The sequence below is a fragment of the Geotrypetes seraphini genome, chromosome 3 (assembly GCF_902459505.1).
Source record: "Geotrypetes seraphini chromosome 3, aGeoSer1.1, whole genome shotgun sequence".
Lineage (NCBI taxonomy): Eukaryota > Metazoa > Chordata > Amphibia > Gymnophiona > Dermophiidae > Geotrypetes > Geotrypetes seraphini.
In genome coordinates this window covers 339,155,038-339,178,428 of record NC_047086.1, presented here as the reverse complement: position 1 = coordinate 339,178,428, position 23,391 = coordinate 339,155,038, and the positions used below count along the sequence as shown (strand labels likewise).

The 23,391-nt window shown below is 42.5% G+C and overlaps 1 protein-coding gene across 3 annotated transcripts in view; it reads left to right on the top strand.

Annotated features, from left to right (window-relative positions):
- WDPCP (WD repeat containing planar cell polarity effector) overlaps positions 1-23,391 on the top strand; it is a 483,012-nt gene that overhangs the window by 334,388 nt on the left and 125,233 nt on the right. For all 3 annotated transcript variants that reach the window (XM_033938784.1, XM_033938782.1, XM_033938783.1), the window contains one exon: positions 16,914-16,977. In XM_033938784.1, the coding sequence (XP_033794675.1) occupies positions 16,914-16,977 (64 nt within the window). The remainder of the gene's footprint in view (positions 1-16,913; positions 16,978-23,391) is intronic.

The window sequence follows — 23,391 nt, the reverse complement described above, 5'->3', positions numbered from 1 at the left end:
AGAAGCAGGGCGGCAGGCCAATCAGTGTTCCTTTGTTGGTTTAGTGAATCGCTGCCTTCCTACTTATGCATGCATTTCCCCACATTTGCATGTGCGGATCGGATCAGGTGCAGACAGGATCAGCCAGAAGGTTAGTGAATCGGGTCGGGGTTGCAAAGTAGTCGGGACACGATCAGTGGGCTTAGTGACTCTAGCCCTTAGTACCTGTTAATGAATTCCCCCCTAATTTTTTTGCATTAAAATATGTGCTAACTGCAAAATGTATTTCAATTTAATAAAAGGGCCCTTAAGTTTGTGGCACACTTTAAGGACTGATTACCTTACTTAAAAGTTTCTTTCATGTGGTAAAAGTTTTCAAAACTAAAAAAAAAAATGCTTGGTTGTTTATTCAGCTAGCAGTTCATTTCTTCTACATGCAACTGAATTCTTTTCCATCATCACTGCAATTGAATAATTAGCAACTTTTCAGTTGTAGCAACATATTTTTAGAGCAAAGAACAAATTTTGATGGACTAAGGGGTCCTTTTACGAAGGCGCGTTAGGGCCTTATTGCATGGAAAATGCCGCACGCGCTAGCCGCTACTGCTTCCTCTTCAGCAGGCGGTAGTTTTTCTACTAGTGCGCACTATAGCGCGTGCTAATCCGGTGCGTGCGTTAGAAATGCTAGCACACCTTCATAAAAGGAGCCCTAACAGCTTAGACTGTTAGGAAAAAAGCATTGCTTTAGAAGATTTAATTGAAGCTCTATGCTTCCTTCTATAGTTTTACATTTTCGTTATTTAGAAAGACTTCTAGTTGTACTACTTATATAACTTTATTACTAATGTAATATCCTAGATGCTGATTCTAACAGCCATATTACACTATAATTTCAGAAGGAGAATATACATACAGACAATAAAACTCTTCTGACTGATATGAAATTTAAAAAAAAAATGTTGGATAAAATGGGCTCTTATATAAGTTATAATTATATATATCAGTTTGCCAGGAAACTTACAACGAACCTTTAAAATGATTAAAGAATAAAAATAAAAGTTTATTTATTAGGACATAAATCAGTCTTTTAGTCTTAAATAGTGGATATGCAGTTTGGCAGTCTGTGCTTCATTTGTTTTGCGCTCCCTGCCAAGATAATTTTTTTTATGTTTAATTAGCTGAATTCTAACATATATTTTTGAAATAAATTTCTCAAATTCTCAGATTCTAATTTTAGGTGCCCCTTCATAGCACTGATCTCAGTGGAAACCAACATTTAAGAATTTCAGACGTTCAAATACTTGAAAGGTATTAACGTAGAACAAAATCTTTTCCAGAGAAAGGAAAATGGTAAAACCAGAGGACATAATTTGAGGTTGAGGGGTGGGAGACTCAAGAGCAATGTAAGGAAATTCTTCTTTACGGATAGGGTGGTGGATGCCTGGAATGCGCTCCCGAGAGAGGTGGTGGAGAGGAAAACGGTGATGGAGTTCAAAAAAGCGTGGGATGAACACGTGAAGGGGCAAAATTAAAAAAAACATCTAAGTCCCCTTTTGGCCTAAGTCCCCTTTTGGCCTAAGTCCCTAAACGTTCAACCCAGAAGCAGGGAAAGTGTCCATAACCAAAACATGCGTCCATGTTTTGATTATGGCCTTCCTCCGCCTAAATGCCCAATCTCCACTACGTCTAAAAGTACCCCCACAGCACGTCTACACTTTTTAACCATAATGAAAAAAAAACACAAAACGTCCAACAGAAGGGCTTTTAGGCGAAGGAGGAGCCAGTCCTTCGCCTAAAAGCTGGATTCTGTAACCGGTGTCTGTCAAAAACAACACCGCTTACAGAATCCTCCCCCCCCAACAACGATCCAGGCAGGAGGGTGCCCAAGCCCTCCTGCCATGTCAAACCGCGACCCCCCCCTCCCGACGATATCGGGGCAAGAGGGAGTCCAAGCCCTCTTGCCCCGTTGAAGCCGCGACCCCCCCGATAACATCGGGGCAAGAGGGAGCCCAAGCCCTCCTGGCCCAGGCAACCCCACTACCCCCACCTCCACTACAGTACGGGCAGGAGGGATCCCAGGCCCTCCTGCCCTCGATGCACCCCCATCCCCCCCAACGTCCGCCCCCCCAAGAACCCCCGATCGGCCCCCCCCAGCCCCCCCACGACCCTCCCGGACGACCCCACTCCACCCTCCTTCTCCGTACCTATTTTAGATTGGCCAGACAGATGGGTGCCAAACCCGTCCGTCCGGCATGCAGCTCAACGAAGAATGGGGCTGGATTGGCCCAGGGGCACCAAAGCCCTGCCTCCTGGTGGGGCCTAAGGTGCCTGTGCCAATCAGAATAGGCCCGGGAGCCTTAGGCCCCTCCTGGGGGTGGGGCCTTGGGCACATGGTCGGGTTGGGCCCATGTGCCTCAGGCCCCGCCCCAAGGAGGGGCCTAAGGCTCCCGGGCCTATTCTGATTGGCCCAGGCGCCTTAGACCCCACCAGGAGGCGGGGCTTTGGGACGGATGGGCCAATCCGGCCTCATTCTGTCGTTGGCTGCCTGCTGGACAGGCGGGTTTGGCTCCCGTCTGTCCGGCCAACTAAACCAAAGGTACGGGGAAAGGGGGTGGGGGTGTCGTGGGGGTCGGCCAGGGGGGTCGCGGGTCGGCTGGGGGGGGCGGTCAGAGGTTCTTGGGGGGCGGTCGTTGGGGGGAGGGGGGTTTGCGTCGAGGGCAGGAGGGCCTGGGATAGAACAGGCACCTGAATATACTATAGATGCACTGAATTGCCCTCTGTTGTTAAGTGCCATTGACTCATTCTCGAGTCTTAGTGACTTGATGAATTGCGGATCTAAAAAGAAATAGGTTTTGTGCTAGTCTTGAAAGGTCCTCCAGCATCATCCCCTTGGTTGTTTTCAACATGTCCAACCATCTATAGAGTAAAAAAAATCAGTGCAGAGAAGGTTGGTGCTTAGCACAATTCTATAAACTTGTCTCTGGAGTTAGGCCCGGTTTATAGAATTAGGCTTAGCGCCTGTCCACACAACTGACATTTAGGTGCAGGCATTTATGCCAGTGAAAACCGGGCTTAAATGCCTGCACCTAAAATTGACTGTCCGGCTACATCACTGTCCTGAGGAGCTTTGAGGAATTGGTGTGAGGACTGGCATATTCAAGGTCTCTTTCTGTCTCTCTCTCCCTCCTGTGATATCACGTCTTTGTTTAGGAACTATGAGCCTTTGCCATCCAAGACTAACCTTGCAGCATAACTAACGTGAACATTTATTTTTTTCATCAAAACGGGACATCAATTAATTTTCAGTCCCGCCCTAGCCCTGCCCCCAATCCTGCCCCCAATTTCTTCCATTCATTTTTCATGTATACATAGTATCTTATTAATTCATAACGGTAACCATAAAATTTTAAAAAAAAACCACAAAGCACACTATACACAGAGAAAATGTTAATTATCATTTCAAAGATGTCAAGGCAGATGACTGTAAAATATGAAATGTCACCTCAGTAACTATAGAAAAATAGACAAATATAGTGCAAAATATAGACAACAGATATAAATTCTCAAAACTGACACATTTCGATCACTAAATTGAAGATAAAATCATTTTTCCTACATTTGTTATCTGGTGATTTCATGAGTCTCTGGTTGCACTTCCTTCTGACTATCTTTTTTTCTCCAGCCCCATCCCCTTTGGGTCCAGGTCTATCTCTTTCTTTCGCCATCCCCATCCCCTTTTGGTCCAGGACTCTCTCTCTTTTCCCTCTGTTACCCTCCCCACATCCAGTGTCAGTTTTTCTTTGTATCTTTGATCCAGGTCTCCCTCTCACTCACTTCTCTGTTATGATCTTGCATCGCTGTGCTCTTCCTTAGGGTCTCTCCCCCTCTGTCTGCACCTCGCATAGTCCTGCATCTGCCTCCTCTCTTTCCCCTTTGGTCCAAGCCTTTCTCTCTCTAGTCTTTCTTCTGCTTAACCCCCCCCCCTTTCACTGCCTCTTTCCCTCCTTCCTTCCTCCCTCCCTCCTTCCTATGTCCTCCTCACTGCCTTTCAGCCTTTGTCCCACCCTCTCCCCCGAAGCCATCCAGCCTACCTCCCTCCCTCCCTACCGCGCCAAAGCCAGCCTGCCTCCCTCCCTCCAGTGCCGAAGCCTGCCCCCCCAGACCGGCCCCCGCTGCTGCTTCCTGCCCACCAAAACCTGGCCTACCGCCGATTCAACCCCCCACACACCCGGTTCGACACCACTGCTGCCCACTGCAACTAAAGAAAAGGAAGGTCCAGGTGCTGGCACACAAACCTTCCCAATGTCATAATTGATGTCGGGAAGGTTTGTGGGCTGGCGCCGGAGAGGGGGGGTGGAGGCTGGCTTTGGCGCAGCAGGGAGGGAGGGAATGCGATCGCCTGTCCCGTTGTCCCCACACACATCTTCGGGACGCTGTCTCTGAAAACGGGGCATTTTGGTGTCCTGAAGCTGTGCGTGGGGACAAGGGGACAGGGGATCTAAAAACGGGACGGTCCCATTCAAAACAGGACGTATGGTCACATTAAGCATAACTGATGCAGACTTTCATCCAGAGCAATATGCCTGCAAGTTCTCAGCCTGGTATGGAACAGATAGAATGAGGTTTGGTGCACCTGATCACAGTGCATCTGTTCTTCTGGGTTCTGATAATGAGAACTTTACAGCTTAAATTATCGTTTTGAGAATTTGTTCTTTTATTTATATGTTTATTTTGTAAAGTCATTTTTTGATATTTTGTTTAGGTTGACTTCAATCTTGTGGTCTAATATGCTTATATGTATTCCATATTGATTTTTTCCATATTTCCTTTAATCAGATGTGTTTCTTGATACATGTTTGAAAATAAAAAGAAATAGTAAATGGTATCAAAGCATCAGGAGGGGGGGGACGACCAACAAACAGCCCAACAAATGGCCCGCCCTGTTCTGCCCCTAAGCCCCGCCCCATTCTTTGCCTAATGTTTAAAATTATTTAACTGTTGGTCATTTATTGGATCCTATCCTTCATCCATCTCCACCCCCCCTCCCCCCGGGACGTCTGGTAACCTAAATGTTTACTGGAAGGCAGGAATTCTACAATTTATACTGAGATGTGGCTTATATTTGTGTGCGGCTTATATGTATGAAAATAAGATAGCAAAATATTTCTGGTCTAGTGTGCCTTTGTGAAAGCTGGAAGCACTAGTGAGAACATTCATAATTCATTGCTGCCATAAAACATTGTAAAACGAATAACATGCCATCATTAATGAGTTACGATGCTTTTGCTCATATATTATGGAAATATTTTTTCTTTTTACAAGAGAAGTTTGGTTTTGAACAACAAAACTGTTAGGAAATCTTACTTATGATACTCTGAAAGCCATAGAGCTAGCAAAAAGAGACATGTCAAGGCTACCCCTTATCTCTTATTTCATTCTTTCTCACTCTTGAATTGGAACCATTCATAATAATAAACAAAATCAAGGGACAGAGATAGATCAGTTTGGATTCAAAATTGCAGATGGAATTCATATACCTATTTAGTCCACCCAATCTTCACTTTAACACATTTTAGAGGAATTTCAATCGTATGGCTCATTTTCAATATTTAAAATATACTTAAATGCAAAATCTTAAATATTGCAAGTGAATTAAATGGTCTCTGGGTTCATTTAGGGGCCCTTTTCCTAAAGGGCTTTAAGCAACACACAGTTAGGACACAGGTATTGGTGGCTGCCTAAGAAGCGGCTGCCGATCATGTGTCAGTGACGCAGTAGTGTCCTATTCACAATTGGGTCTGTACTCCCGGACAGATGCTTTAAATGTAGGCCTGCATCTGAGCCATCTTCTCTTTATTAGGGTACGTTCAAAGCAATGCAGCACAGTAGTAGTTTTCAGTCACATTGCAAACAAACTCATGCTAGTGCCTATGGGATTTCAGACCACTCTCCGAGTATCATAGCTCGTTGCGGTTCAATTCCTCATTCTTCATTCTTCCCAACATGGCAGAAGTAGTCCTTATATTATCATTTAATTTTTTATTTCATAATTTATATAGTTTAAATAGTTAGATTTAAATAAATAACTTATCTTTTCAGCATTTCAGTAGAAATTTCTCTTCTACCGCATTTTGCAGGCCTACATTTAAGGCATCTGTCTCTCCTCTACAGAGATGCATACTGATGCTTAGGCCTGCTCATGGTCACTTCCGGGCAAAAGCATGCCCCGCCTTCGGTGTTCTTAACCCCCCTCTTCTACGAAACCGGGGGAGAGCGGGAGCCAGAAGGCCTTGAGCATGCACAGATTATCAAGGCCCAGCCCAGTGGCAAGAGGCAGGATCTTCAGGCACCAGCATGTCCTGTGGGTTGGCGCTGCGTGTCGGTGCCAGATTGGGGTAAGGGTTTGAGTTTGGGTGGGCGGATGATGCCGGTTCTTGGGGGAGAGGGCGATGCCGGTTCTCGGGGAGGGAGGGGCTCGCAAATCGAGTCAACGCTCGGTTTGCAAGGCACGAGTGTTTTGCTCTTCTTGCAAAACACTCGCAAACTGCGTTACTCACAAACCAAGATTTGATTGTATATTGTGTTGTGATGATTTGTGTTTATGATTACGAATATATCATTGTATTTCACTTGGGTTATAATAAATGAATAAACAAATACAACTAAATTAATAAATATGTAGCTCATTAGGACACATAGACAAGATTCTGTAAATATCAAAACAGCAGCCATATTAAATTAGAATTGTACATTTGGGAATACCTAAGCATGAAGGCCTGGATTCTCTTTACAGTGTAACCTAAAAAAGTGGCCACTGATTGTGTATCAATCACGTGATGTGCCGTATAGTGAATTGCGCCTTCAGGAAAGATAGGCGCCGGAAATGTAGGCCAGGGTTTCCAGGCCTACATTTACGGCACCTATCTTTGTCGTGAGTCACGCCTACATAGGCACTTTACGGCGCCTAACACCACTTCCGGCATTAGCCATGCCCATAGTGGCGTAAAGCGCCTACAGAGGCACAATTCCGGCACCTATTATTTAGGCGCTGGTAGGCGCTTTAACTTTGCTGTTTTTCGCCATTTTAAATGGCGTTTGTCAATTAATTTAGATGCCGTTAGGGCGCCTACCGGCACCTGAGTTTGGACGCCATTTATAGAATTTCCCCCCCCAATGTATTAGAAGCAATAACAAATCAACTAAAAATTTGAAAAGACTTATCAGTATTTACTTTTTGAGTAAACGGGGGAGTGTAGCACAGTGGTTAAAGGTACAGCCTCAGCACCCTGAGGTTGTGGGTTCAAACCCACACTGCTCCTTGTGACCCTGGGAAAGTCACTTAATCCTCCACTGCCCCAAGTACATTAGATAGATTGTGAGCCCACAGGGACAGACAGGGAAGCATGCTTGAGTACCTGAATAAATATATGTGAACCATTCTGAGCTCCCCTGGGAGAACGGTGTAGAAAATTGGATAAATAAAGTTATTTAAGAGCAATGTGGTTGTATTGCTTTAAGACATCACAAATGATGCTGTGTTGTGTTGTAATTTAATGGCATGAAAATTAGATGATCTTTATCATCAGTGCTTTTAATACGGTTATATAATGTACTGGTAGAACAGGTAAATCCTTTAATACAAAGGTGTTGAAAGAGGCATTAAAGGCTGTAGAGAAAACAAACTAAATGCATAAGTAGGAGCTGGCAGTGTAGCATAACGGCTAGAAAACGCAGTTGTGAAGTGAACCCAAGCTTGATTTATTTCCACTGCTCCCTTTTCAGTATGGGAATTTGAACCGCTCATTTTCATCTCCCTCTGCTCAGACTAAAATGTGAGGCAGAAATATTAGACCCATGTCATTACAACTGAGTGAACATTGATCGACTCTAACACCTTAAATTTTGCAAAATTCCTTAGCTACGCAAATGATGAACTATCTGGAGATGAGTGTTGTAGCATTTTTACTCCTGCTGTAAGAAAGATGTATGTGCTGGCTTGAGGCGTATTTGGCTCTATCCTGCATAGATTTATTCTTAAGCAGCATTTTTTTTTCACACCTCTGAATTTTATAGCACAAAGGTCTATACAGATGATACAGCAGGATTAGCAAACCTATTTGATATATGCATTAGTATTTTGCTTTTATTGGTTTTAGTGACCCAAGCTAGCCTGTAATTAGCTGCCAAGATAAGACAATAGAGTCAACTGGGAAGTTAGACAATCAATTAAAGTAATCACTATCTCCACCCCTGCTCCTCTGGAGTTTCAGGTTAACGCATCAGCAGAAGATGGCAGTACTAACACTTGGGGTTTTCTCACGTATGGATTTTTGTTTCCAGTTAAAAACTCAACTGTAGTACTTGCTGAAATTCTAATATGATGTTACAGGATGGATGTTGAGTTTGTAGCTAAACTGGGTGTTTGGTATTGACTGTTGAATTGTTTGCCAAGGTTTTTATATATACCATTTTATATACACCATATTAATGAAGCTTTCTTTTTTTTTTTTTTTTTATGATCCGTAGGGCTTCTAGTTCAATTGGAACCAGGGATCTGTCACCAAGAGCCCTTTTTTAGCAGGTACCCAGGCCATTTGCCCTTGTTTTAAGAAGCCCTCTCCGCTTAAGTTATTCCAATCATTCTAGTGACAAACCTTGGGTAAGGACCATGAAGTAATGGATACTGAATCTGACCATAGGTGTCACCATTGCTTGATCACGACTTGTTCTCGGGGATTCTGATTTGTTGCCTTCATGGTACCCCCAGCCCAGCTGACCCAGAGTAAAGAAGACCCGAGCAATGAATCAAACTCATATCCCTCTGTGTGGCAATACACAGGGCTGTCACGTAGTCTCAGAGCTAGGCCTCATTTTGCTATATAAGTGATAAGTAGTAGTATTCTTTTCATTGAAAAGAGAATCTATCAGCTTTGCATGCATGATATTGTACTTTTTCCCCCCTTCGGTTCAGATGTATCCCAGTGTTCTGTTTCCAGGTGTTTCCAACAGAGTACCTGATGATGGTCTCCACTCCAGCTGGATATCTGGGAACAGTTTGGTTTTTAACCTTGACAAAATGGAGGCACTGCTTTTTTTATAGGACCCACTTAACTTTTGAATATTTTGACATTCCCCTTTGAACCGTGTTATCTTGGGATTCTTCTAGATTCCCAACTTAGTGCAAAATCTCAGATCAGAAGTGTTATAACAACCATTTTATTTAAGCTAGGGCTAGTTTTCAGCTTTAAGCTTCTATTGAAGGCTCCTGATTTTCAGAAAGAAATGCAAACTATGATTTTTGCCTATCCTTGATTAATGTAACTCTGTTTATTTGGGGGCTGGCTATGCTTTTCAGGGCTCGCCATCTGTCTCAGAATGTAGCTGCATGTCTTCTTACCCCAAATATCTGTTCATTTGATTGGTAACCTGTGTATCATCTTCATTTAATTTTTGTTTACATTTTTATTGTTGACTGCACCTGCTCAGCTTCATGCAGCTCTAATCCAGACTAAAGCAGTGGTGATAATTTCAGCTATACACAGCTGAAAGCAGTGCAACATGCAGAAAGTGAAAAAGTATCAACAGCTCTCACCTCCTTCAGCACTGGACACACGCACAATCTGCACTGCCTCCAACCATTGCGCCAAGCTGCGCATTCTGGAACGTTGCCTGCCTCACTACTGTAACTTCACACAAGCGCTTTCCTGCATCTGCACGTGATTGGGCTCCATCTCACAATCGCTTACAGATGCAGAAAAGCGCTTGCGTGAGGTTACAGCGATCACCGGACGCGACCGCCAGACACTTGTGGAGTGGCCAAGAGTCTCAAAATAGTATCTGGTGGGCTTTGAGTTTGAGACTGCTGTTCTAAAGCATAGCATTCATTGATTGATGTGTTCTGCACAGTATTGATTTGCTGTTTCTATGTATATATTAAAAATGTATTCTGTTTGGTATGCTTTAATGGCTTCTGATATTTATTCCCTTGGGATTGCAAGATAGGGTACAAATAAATAAAATTATTTAATACACATTTGAAGTAGACTGAAGCAAAGTTAAACAATTTTGCTTTCTCTAAGGGTTTTATGTACTTCGAGACACTAACAGTAACATAGAGTATGTGAGTGCTGTTTCTGACTTGTTTCTGGCTGTGTCGTTTGGTGTCAAAAAGCTATTTCAATAGGTCTTAAGACCCCCTCCCCTTTCGAAGGAACAAAACCCTAGGTAATAATCAACTAGACCTCCTGCACAGAAATAAATAGTGCTATTATTAAGCAATTAGGGCAGCTCCATGTGATGAAGTGGATGGATGGATGGAGAGAGCCAAAAGATATAGAGAGATGGTCAATAGGAGTGCAATGTCAGCAGAGACAGGTTGACCGTGAATAATAACAGTGAAATTAAGGAAGACTTCTAGGAGAAGAAGCTCTAGGAAACCATGACTTAGCAAGTTAACATCAGGACCAGAGGCTACAAAGAAAGGCATCTTCTTGACTAAATGTGGCCTGGATAAGCTAAGTGTCAAAGTCAGAAATATACTTTGATCTGGATACCTTCACCCTCTTTACAAACCTTGAATTGCTTATCAAGACGCCTCAGCCCCACCACTCCTCCGCAAAATTCTAATCGCGGGAAGTCACTGGTGGAACTTCATCACTGGCTGTCTTTGATTTAGCTATCTCAATATATTATGTATAAATACAAAGATTTTTATATATATTTTTTTGTTCCTTTTTTTGATTTATCTTAATAATAAAGTTCACAGTTTCATCGCACTAAGTTACAATCCTTTTAGGATAATACTTAACTTTTAGCCAACCACGGGAGCCAGACCCAACATGTTTCGCACGACTACCGTGCTTTTTCAAGGGTCTCCCGAGGTGCGCCACCGTCATCCGACTCCAGAAAGTTAAAGAGTCGGATGACGGTGGCGCACCTCGGGAGACCCTTGAAAAAGCACGGTAGTCGTGCGAAACATGTTGGGTCTGGCTCCCGTGGTTGGCTAAAAGTTAAGTATTATCCTAAAAGGATTGTAACTTAGTGCGATGAAACTGTGAACTTTATTATTAAGATAAATCAAAAAAAGGAACAAAAAAATATATATAAAAATCTTTGTATTTATACATAATATATTGAGATAGCTAAATCAAAGACAGCCAGTGATGAAGTTCCACCAGTGACTTCCCGCGATTAGAATTTTGCGGAGGAGTGGTGGGGCTGAGGCGTCTTGATAAGCAATTCAAGGTTTGTAAAGAGGGTGAAGGTATCCAGATCAAAGTATATTTCTGACTTTGACACTTAGAATTGGGACCTGGATAAAGATTTTTGTTAAGGCCAATATTAATACAGGCTGGATAAGCTAAGGGCAGCCATCTGCATGAGACACATCATGACATGCAGGCTGGGGCATAATTGGAAATTGCTACAACAAGACAGCAGTGGCTTGCTGAATGGGGTTTAAGTCAATCGATATTTTAAAAAAGCAGTGGCAAGGAATGAAATTATTATGGTTTATGAAAGAAAAGACTATTTGAGAACCTAAATGCAGACTTTTATCCCAAGTTCCTGGCTTCTGGTGTTTTGTTGATTGGATGATACCTAGGAGAAAACAGAGAATGTAAAGTCTTCACGTATGATGGGAGAGGCAGGATTTTGAACCCAACTCTGGAGAGAGAGTCAGAAGTGTGTTACCAGAAAAAATTATTATCCAAGGACATAGTGGAGATTAAAACTGTGATGGAATTTAAAAATGTGTGATATAAAACACAAAAGATCCTTATATGAAAAGAGGATGGAATCAACACAAAAAACTTACCAGTGCTTAGATGAAAAATTCTAGTAGTTGGGAAGTAAGACCAGTGTTGGGCAGACTTCTATATCTTTGTCCCAAATATGTCAGAACGAGGCAGACTTCTATGGTCTGTGCCCTGAATATGAAAAGACAGATTTAGATGGGCTGGAATGGGCTTTGATAGCAACTTCAACAATTGAGAAATAATGCCAGTGCCTGACTGACTGTGACCTGAGAATAACAAAGACAGATCAAAAATAAGAGGTCCTCATCGACTTCGACTGCAGTTGGTTCCGACTGACAGGTCGCAAGTTGATCTGGACTTAAGTCGGCCTATGTGATCAACCCTGAAATCTACCCTACACGAAGCAACAAAACGCTATATAAAAACAGTAAGCAAATGACGGAGAAATAATAGACCCCAGTGGTTCACTACAGAAATTTTGGACCTTGTTAAAATAAAGAAAAAAGCATTTATTTCCTACAAACAATCAGGAAAGGGAGAGGCAAAAGAAGACTATCTGGCCAGGTCTAAAGCTGTCAAAACGGCAGTCAGAGAGGCCAAGCTTCTAATAGAAGAGAATCTAGCAAAGGTCATTAGGAAGGGGGATAAATCCTTCTTCAAGTACATCAGTGATAGAAAAAGAAACACAGATGGGATACAACGCCTTAGGAAAGCAGACGGGAATTATGCAGAATTGGATTCCAATAAAGCCGAACTACTAAATGAATACTTCTGTTCAGTCTTTACCTGTGAGGCGCCGGGGTCCAGTCCACAGTTGCAAGCAAGGGAAAGGTCGGAAGACCCATTTTGGAATTTTGAGTTTACACCCAGCAGCGCCTACTACAAACTATCAAGACTCAAAGTGAACAAAGCCATGGGATCGGATAATCTACATCCCAGGGTGCTTAGAGAGTTGTGTGATGTCCAGGCAGAGCCATTATCCGTGCTCTTCAATCTTTCCCTGAGTACGGGAAGAGTCCCTTTGGACTGGAAAACAGCTATTGTCATCCCACTCCACAAAAAGGGCTGCAGGACAAAGGCTGTGAATTACAGACCGGTGAGTTTCACATCCATAGTGAGTAAACTCATGGAAACACTAATCAAGCATAAATTAGATATGATCCTGGATGAGGAGAATCTACGGGATCCCCGCCAGCATGGATTTACCAGGGGAAGGTCCTGCCAATCCAATCTAATTAGCTTTTTTGACTGGGTAACAAGAAAGCTGGATGCGGGGGAGTCCCTAGACGTCGTGTACTTGGACTTCAGTAAGGCTTTTGATAGCGTCCCACACCGCCGGTTATTGAGCAAGATGAAATCGATGGGATTGGGAGAAACATTAACTGCATGAGTCAAGGATTGGCTAAACGGTAGTCTTCAGAGAGTGGTGGTAAATGGTACTCTTTCCAAAACGTTGGAGGTGACCAGTGGAGTGCCGCAGGGCTCGGTCTTGGGCCCGATCCTGTTCAACATATTCGTAAGAGACCTGACTCAGGGGCTTCAAGGTAAAATCACATTATTCGCCAATGACGCCAAACTATGCAACATAGTAAGTAAGAGCACTTTGCCCGACAGTATGACGCAGGACCTACTTCTATTGGAACATTGGTCCTCGACTTGGCAGCTAAGCTTCAATGCTAAAAAATGTAAGGTAATGCACCTTGACAGCAGAAATCCATGCAGTACTTACACACTAAATGGTGAGACCTTAGCTAGGACTAAGGCAGAACGTGACTTAGGGGTGATCATTAGCGAAGACATGAAAACTGCCAATCAAGTGGAGAAGGCTTCATCAAAGGCAAGACAAATGATGGGTTGTATCCGTAGGAGTTTCGTCAGTCGGAAGCCCGAAGTCATAATGCTGTTGTACAGATCCATGGTGCGACCTCATCTGGAATATTGTGTACAATTCTGGAGACCACATTACCATTCTGGGTTTCAAGTATAAATTGGATGTATACCTCCTTGCAAAACATATTGATGGATATGGGTAACCAGGGTCTCCAACTGGGAGCACCTGGCTTGGCCTCCGCGTGTGCGGGTCGCCGGAATAGATGGACCTAGGGTCTGATCCGGCATAGACATTTCTTATGTTCTTATGTTCAACGAATGGTCTCGGGGCTCAAAGATCTCCCGTATGAGGAAAGGCTGAACAGCTATACTCACTCGAGGAACGTAGAGAGAGAGAGGAGACATGATTGAAACGTTTAAATATATCACAGGCCGCATTGAGGTGGAAGATGATATCTTCTTTCTTAAAGGTCCCTCGGCCACAAGAGGGCACCTGCTGAAAATCAGGGGTGGGAAATTTCATGGTGACACCAGGAAGTTTTTCTTCACCGAAGTGGTTGATCATTGGAATGAACTTCCACTTCAGGTGATTGAGGCCAGCAGCGTGCCAGATTTTAAAAGGAAATGGGATACACATGTGGGATCTCTAGAGGGGTAAAATCAAGGGGGGTGGGTCATTAGAGTGGGCAGACTTGATGGGCTATGGCCCTTTTCTGCCATCATCTTCTATGTTTCTATGTTAATGTCAGCAGTCAGAAGCCAGCAGTGCACCAGGACCGGCACACGCAGGAGCAAGCTATTGGAGCTCCTGCCCGGCCCTAAACAGCTTTCTGAATGGCTGCCGTGAGAACCACAAGTCCCATGAGAACTGGCGGCAGTGTTTCAGTGAGTGGCGCAGGGCGGGAGTTTTGAAAGCTCACTCCTGCACGTGCTAGCCCGGGTACGCTGCTGGCTTCTGACCGCTGACATCAGCAGGAGGGGCTCAGTGCGGGATACACCACTGCAGCACCAGGGAAAAGGTACGCGGAGAGGGGTAAAAAATAGTTAGTATGGGCTGGGATGGCAGATGGGGGAAATGCAGCATAAAGTCAAACCGTCGTAAGTCAACGAGGACCTGTATGTGTATTTTATATCAGATTCATATCATATGCTAAGAATATATCTCAGTTGGGGAGAGGAAAATACCTTATGACTGATAGCGGATAAAATTTTGTCAGTTTGCAACCTTGTTGGATTGTTGCTTTAATCAAGTGTTGACAATGAATGTGACTTATGCTGCAACCAAAATTATAAAACCACTCTTCCATGATTGCGTCAAATAGAATTGCCCATTTGTGGATGCTGTTGTGACAAGTTGTTCACTGTCCTATTCGTGATGCCAGTATTTGATTATGATATAACCTGCATAGAGTGGCAGGTGTGGCTCTGACTGTGTCTGAAACTGTATTTTAACTAATGCTGCATTTGACCGATGTATGTAGTAGAGTGTTTTTGAAATTGTATTTTCTGCTGAAATGTTTTTAGTTCTTCTGTTGTGAACCGCCTAGAACAACAGAAGAACTGAAACATTTCAGCAGAAGAAGTCCCCCACCAACATTTTAAAAATACTGTAATACTTTAAATAAAAAAGAAAAGAAAATCAATTTCTGGCAGAAATTTAAGTGTAAACTTTACACGCCACACCTCAGTATGTCCTTGCTTTGCCTACCACATGTCCAGTAGTTTATCTGCAACAGTTTATGGAAGTATCTCTCAAACTATGTGCCATGGCACAGTAGTGTGCCCTGAAGAGATTCTAGGTGTGCCACAAAAAATTCCAGAATTTTCCTTTATTTTTAAAAATTCCCTTCATAAGTATACACTAGAATAGATGACACGTATGTTGCATTTGCAAGTCTGCCAATGTTATGAGCATCTGTGTGCGTAAGGATACAACTGCCCAGACAAGCATCATTCTTTGACATGATTGGTCCTTGAAAACTAACAGCAAGTATTTTTAGTTTTATTTTTTATTCAGTAGTTATCCTAACTTGAGCAACAAATCAATGAAGGTTGTTATCTTTTTTTAATTATTTATATATTTATCAAGTTTCAAAATATTTATCAAGTTTATTATATCTTGTACAAAAGGCTTTGTTATCTTTTGGATCTTATCTTTGTGAACTTGGATTTTCAGCTCTGACAGAAATAAAATTGAAGAAAAGAGAACAACTGCAGATGGTAGATGATGAAATGCGTGTTTGCTTGACTCTTGAGCCATGTTTTGAGTTAATTTGCGCTCAAAAACAAGCACTTAAATCGCATTGATTAGCAATTCTATTCTATCTAGTTGCATCATACATAGCTTAAAGAACTTTAAATACATAAGTTTCAAATTTTATTTTTTGTTGATTTTGCAATTATGATATGCTGCAAAAAACATTTGCTCTGTTTAGCGTGCCGGAAATAACAAAGTTTGAGATAGAGAATGACACGGTGACAAAATTCGTCACCATTCCCATCCCCGCGGATAACCGCGGGAAATAATCCCATGTCATTTTCTAGTGTCTATTTCAACCTCAGTCCTTCTACACCAGCATTCTTCAAAGCAAAACTTGTGGGTCAGTAGTTGTGGCCATTCATACTCTGATTCTTCCCTCTCTTCTTAAAGAATGGCATGAAGATGGTTTCCCGCGGTTATCTGCGGGGACGGGAACAGTGATTAATTTTGTCACCGTGTCATTCTCTAGTTTGAGAGACACTGGTTTATGGTATGGCATAGTATGGGGTATAGTATTAGTTAGGCCTATTTTTAATAGTAATTTTCAAACAACCAGAAACTACGTTTATCCGGCATCTATCAATCCTTATGAGTACTGGTTAACGGAGAGTCTACTGTAGATCAAAAGCTGCTGAGAGAACAGGTTGAACCAAATAACCTTCATCATCACCATCTAATGTAGTCAATCTTTTGTAGAAGAGGTGCTAGAATGCTTTCAGTATTAAAAGGCTTTTTAAATCCAGATTGTTCAGGATCTAGAATATCACCAGACTCAAGGAAATTCATTCACTTGAACTGTAAGAACGGCTTTTACCAACTTTGCCAAAAAAGAAATATATGATTCTATTATTGTTTTTTAACTTCCAGCTGAATTATTTAAAAATATCACTAGTGCTGCAGCATCAACTATTTTCAGATACAAATTAAAGTAAAATAATTAACTCAGAACTGTATAGAAAATTGAATAAATAAATAAATAAAGTGTAATTATTAATATTTGTCTTGTGCACATTTCAGACCCTTCAAATTGCCCTTTTTTCAAAGTGAAAGATTCCCTGCCTGTTGACACATTTCCCCTTTTCTTACAGATATCAGAGATTTGAAAAGGCCTTTCTGCTGGCTGTGGATATAGGTGCCCGTGACCTCTTTATGGTGAGTCATTTCCTGTGGATGATTTTGTCACTGCTGTTTTTTTAGGTTGGCTTAATTCTCAGCTTTTGTGCACATTAAAAAGGATCAGTGTCATTTGCAGCCTGAGATACATGGTGGGGGAGAATTATTTTTCTTTGCTTCCACCTTCCCATCATCAAATTGGTCAATAGCTATCTAGTGTTCTTTGACTTGTTGACATTTTCCTTACCATGGCCTAAAGGCCGTCATATATTTTCAAGGCATTAATTTATACACTCTTGAACTTTTCTCCTTGTGTTTTGATGGGGTACATGACATCTTACACTCTAATAAGCTTAAATGCTTCTAATCCATTCCTTTAAGAAATACAGCTGCAGAGGCCAGAATACAAGGGCAGATCATGTCCTGTGGATCTTGAATGCTCTCAGTTTGTCTCTTTAGGTTTCTCTGAAAAGTGACAAATTATGAACGCTTCTACAGGTACTTTTACAACTACAAAGCAGCAACATGGACCTGAGGGATCTTACTTTTCACCCGCTCTCTGGCCCTCCCATTTAATTAGCTACAGAAGTAAAATTAACCAGCTCTTTAAAAGTCCTCTGTGCAAGCCCCACATGGGGCTCTTGTCTTTTAAGATCTTGCACCACAATGTCACAGCAAGGTCAGGTGGACAAAGCCAGCAGTGCTTTCCTAGACTCTCAGCATGTTGCCCCTCTGCAACTGATTTCATTGTGTGCAGTGAAACAATAGGAAAATGACCTGTTCTAAACCCCTTTGAAAGCCTCCTTTGCTTGACTTTTCTGAATAATGAAGACATTCTATTGATTAAATTATGCTGTGACATATATTAGTATCACTTATCCTGTGATGTCACTTGTTCTGCTAGATTTATCTTAATATTTTATTTGAAAGTAAAATTCTGCAAATTCTAAGCTAATAGTATTTTTGAAAATTCTCTGAATCTGTCCATGCTTTTCTGGGTGATCTAACCACCAGGCCATTTCCAGTAATTAGAAGAAAATATACACTGAACATGCAGGCATTTTTAGATATCTTTTATTTATATATGAAACTCTTCCCTCCCCATCTTGGATTTTCCTTCCTTTTCATATCATGACTAATTTTCCGCAGTTTTTCTCTATACATATAGGAGAAACATTTTCAGTGGATCACTTAATTGAAAAATACATGTACATATTGTAGTAGAGTTTTAAGGAGGTATGGGGGTGCTGAAAAGTTCTGTGCTCAAACAAGAAGGGAATGATGTAGAGCCATGAAACTTGCAAGTTACTCTACTTGTTTACCCCTAAGTTCAACACACTTGGCACATTGGGTCTGAAGTTTCTGCCCCTTCCAAAAAAATGCTTTGATGTCTGGTCACTGCAATCAACTGTGAATCACTCAAAAATTGTTGCCCTTTCAAACTCATTTTAGGTTTTGGAATCAGAAAATAGTCAGATGGAGCAAGATCTGGTGAGTAGGGTGGATGGTCTATGCACTGAAACTCCAGTTGCGTCAAAACTTTCATCGTTTTGCCAGCCTTGTAAGCAGGTGCATTGTCTTGTAAAAAGAGAAGTCCTTTCCACAGCTTCCCTCTTCTTTTTTCTTTCAATGCCTCCTTTAATCATCACAGCAAGTTACAGTAATATTCTGCATTAACTGTTTGGCCCCTTGGAAGATAGTCAGTGATTACACTTTCCTTATCCTAAAACACTGTGGCCATGACCTTTCCTGTTGACCTTTGAGTCTTGAATTTCCTTGGACTTGGAGACTCTGAATGTCACCATTACATGGACTGTTGTTGTAATTCAGGATCATAGTGGTGTAACAATGTTTCATCAACAGTAACTATCATTCCAAAAAGTTGGAACCAGCTCACTAAAAATGCTGCAAAATCAACTTGGAAGTGGCCACTGAACATCGTTTCTCATCAGCATTCAAACATTTCAGCATCTATTTGGCTGACAGCTTCTGCATACCCAGCTGCTCATGGATTATATACCCAACACATTCCCTGGATATCTATAATGTCTGAGCAATTGTTTTAGCCAATATTTGCCAATCTGCCAAAATCAGGTCATGGGCATGGTCAACAATTTCAGGAGCTGACACCGTTTGAGGCCTTCCAGACCTTGCTGCACCTTCAGTCTCAAAATCTCCATGCTGAAAGTTTGCACACTTTTTCTCTGTGGAGTATGATGGGCATTTGTCACTCAATGTTTGCTTCATACATTCATGGGTTTTCTTTTGGAGTTTTCTTCTGCAGGAATAGGAACTTCCTGAGGGTTCGGAGTTCAACACTTGAAAGTTCCATACTTTTCATTGACAAGGTTCAATCAATGATCTGAGTGCGCTTCCAAGAGAGGTGGTGGAGATGAAGACAGTGACAGAGTTCAAAAAAGCGTGGAATGAACACAGAGGATCTAGAATCAGAAAATAATAGTAAATATTGAAGAACTAAGGCCAGTACTGGGCAGACTTGCATGGTCTGTGTCTGTATATGGCCATTTGGTGGAGAATGGGCTGGGGAGGGCTTCAATGGCTGGGATGGGGTAGATGGGCTGGAGTGAGCTTTGAAGGAGACTTCAGTAGTTGGAACCTAAGAACAGTACTGGGTAGAGCTTTGGATTCTTGCCCAGAAATAGCTAAGAAAAAAAACCCCAACAAATTTTTAGATTGAATCAGGTTAGGGCATTACGATTCTGCAAACTGGCACTTTGCAAAATAAAATAACATTCTTTTCAGCTACAGTTGCAAAATAACACTCAGAATTTAGGAAGCTGGTTGGGTTGAAAACTTTTACGCACCCCCTCATAATTTTACAAGTGACTTGAAAATAGCCATTTGAGTGTGTAAGATACTATTCTATACTTTCAAGCAACATGAATGTATAATAGCATCTTACACACTCAAATAAGCGTTTTTAATATTTCACTAGTAATGTCAGAAGGGGGCAAACTTAGTAACATAAACATAGTAGATGACGGCAGATAAAGACATAAGAACATAAGAACTGCCTTCTCCGGATCAGACCTTCGGTCCATCAAGTCCGGCGATCCGCACACGCGGAGGCCCTGCCAGGTGTACACCTGGCTTAATTTATAGTCCACCATATCCTTATATGCCTCTCTTAAGGAGATATGCATCTAGTTTGCTCTTGAAGCCTAGGACGGTCGATTCCGTCATAATCTCCTCTGGGAGGGCATTCCAGGTGTCAACCACTCTCTGAGTGAAGCAGAACTTCCTGACATTAGTCCTGAACCTGTCCCCCCTTAGCTTCATTACATGTCCTCTAGTCCGTGTCAAATTGGACAATGTAAATAATCTTCTCTGCTCTATTTTGTCGATTCCTTTCAGTATTTTGAAGGTCTCGATCATATCCCCACGCAGTCTCCTTTTCTCAAGGGAGAACAATCCTAGTGTTATAAGTCTGTCCTCGTATTCCAGTTTCTCCATACCCTTCACCAGTTTTGTTGCTCGTCTCTGCACCCTCTCCAGCAGTTTTATATCCTTCTTTAGGTAGGGAGACCAATGTTGGATGCAGTATTCCAAGTGTGGTCTGACCATTGCCCTATAAAGCGGCATTATAACTTTCTCCGATCTACTCGAGATTCCTTTCTTTATCATGCCCAACATTCTATTTGCCTTCTTTGCCGCTGCCGCGCATTGTGCCGACGGCTTCAGGGTCCTATCTATCAGTACACCCAGGTCCTTTTCTTGTTCACTCTTCCCCAGAGTTGCACCTGACATTGTATACTCGTATTCCTTATTTTTATTGCCTAAATGCATTACCTTGCATTTCTCCACATTGAACTTCATCTGCCATTTCTCCGCCCATGTTTCTAACCGACACAAGTCGCTCTGGAGTTTCTCTCTATCATCCTGCGATCTGATCGCCCGGCATAGTTTTGTATCGTCTGCAAACTTGATGATCTCACTGGATGTTCCTTCCTCCAGGTCATTGATATAAATATTAAAAAGGATCGGCCCAAGTACCGAGCCCTGGGGTACACCACTAGTCACTTTCTCCCAGTCGGAGAACTTCCCATTTATGCCCACTCTCTGCTTTCGGTTTTCCAGCCATTTGCCTATCCACCTTTGTATATCCCCCTCTATGCCATGGCTTTGTAGTTTCCTGAGAAGTCTTTCGTGTGGAACTTTGTCGAATGCTTTCTGGAAGTCCAAGTATATTATGTCCACCGGCTTCCCACTATCAATTTGCTCGTTCACGGTCTCAAAAAATTGGAGTAAATTCGTCAAACATGATTTCCCTTTCCTGAATCCATGTTGACTGGGTTTCATCAAGTCATGTGCGTCCAAGTGCCGGACTATGCTATCCTTGATCAGTGCTTCAACCATCTTGCCAGGGACAGACGTAAGACTCACAGGTCTATAGTTGCCCGGTTCCCCTCTCGATCCTTTTTTGAAAATTGGGGTGACGTTCGCTATCCTCCAGTCGTCCGGTATCTGTCCAGTTCTGATTGTCAGGTTTGCAAGTTTTTGCAATAACTCTCCGATTTCAACCTTCAATTCCTTTAAGACTCTCGGATGAATCCCATCCGGTCCAGGGGATTTGTCACTTTTAAGTTTGTCGATCTGATAGTATATCTGGTCTAAGTCCACTTCAACTGTGGTGAGGCTGTCTTCTATTTCTCCTACAAACACTTTCTCCGCTTCAGGTATTGTTGAGGTGTCCTCCTTCGTAAAGACGGACGCAAAGAAGGAATTTAGTTTGTCTGCGATTTGTTTATCTTCCTTGATGTACCCTTTTCTTCCCTGGTCGTCCAGGGGTCCCACTGCCTCTTTTGCAGGTTTTTTCCCTTTCACGTATCTAAAGAAGGGCTTGAAGTTTTTGGCCTCCTGGGCTATTTTTTCCTCATATTCCTGTTTTGCATCCCTCACCGCCTTGTGACATTTCTTCTGATCATCTTTATGTTTGTTCCAGGCTTCGGTTGTCTTTATGCATTTCCATTTTTTGAAAGAGTCCTTCTTTTCTTTTATGGCTTCCTTCACCTGTATGGTAAGCCATGCCGGTTCTCTTTTGCTCTTTGTTCTCTGATCTTTGGAAATCCTCGGAATGTAGAGATCTTGTGCTTCTGTGATAGTATTTTTCAGTAGGGTCCATGCCTGATCAACCGTTTCAAGTTTGTCCACCATCTTCTCGAGTCGTTTTTCTACCATGGCTCTCATGCTATCGTATTTACCCTTTTTAAAGTTCAAGGTGGTGGTTAAGGTTTTGGCATGTTTCCCTTTCCCGATGTCAAGTTTAAAGTTGATTACATTGTGATCACTCGTTCCCAGTGGAACCATGACTTCCACTTCTGTTATCGGTCCCGTGAGGCCATTTAGGACCAAGTCCAAGGTGGCGTTGCCTCTTGTCGGCTCTTTTACCATTTGTTCCAGGAAGCAATCCCCTAGCACCTCCAGGAACTTGGCTTCCTTGCCGCAGTCGGAGGTTGCTAGTTTCCAGTCTATCCCTGGGAAATTGAAGTCTCCCAATATAATTACATTGCCTGTCTTGCATTCTTGTTTGATTTCCTCCATCATTTCTGAGTCAGTTTCCTCCGCCTGTCCTGGTGGACGATAGTAAAGGCCAATTTTCGTATCTGCGCCATATTGACCAGGAATTTTGATCCAGAGTGACTCAAGCTTCTCTTTCATTTCTGTTGTAACCATTTCAACAGAATCTATTCCCTCCTTAACATATAGAGCAATACCTCCACCTTTCTGCCCTACTCGATCTCTTCTATACAGTTTGTATCCCTGTAGTACTGTGTCCCATTTGTTTTCTTCATTCCACCATGTTTCTGTTATGCCAATGATATCCAATATGTCATGTCTTGCTATTGTCTCTAGTTCCCCCATTTTGTTACCCAGACTTCTAGCATTCGTATACATACATCTAAGTTCCCTTCGTGTTACCTTTTTGGACCTTCTACTCTTGGCTGTCCCTGTAGTTTCAATTACGGTATCATTTACTGCTCCTGTGTTATCACCCTTGTTTGCTGTGTGGTCGTCCCCTCCTGTGTCTGAGTTGTCCCTTCCTGCTTTTTCTCCCTTATTGGCTGTGAGGTCGTCTTCTCTTGTGTAGGTGTAGTTGTCCTTGGCTTCTTCGTCGGGGCATCCTGCTATCCGTACCATCGACCGGTAGTCGACTGTCGGCTTTCCCCTATCTTTCAGTTTAAAGCCTTCTCGATTGCCTTCTTCATGTTGCCTGCCAAAACTCTTGCTCCTTCCTTGTTGAGGTGTAGTCCGTCCCTTCTGTAGTACTTGCTTTTTCCCCAGAACGCCATCCAGTTGCGCACGAAGTCGAAGCCTTCTTCTTCGCACCATCGTCTCATCCAGGCGTTGATTACTTGCAATTCCCCTTGTCTCTTTCCATCCGCTCTTGGTACTGGGAGGATCTCAGAGAAGGCCACCTTCACCTCCCTGATC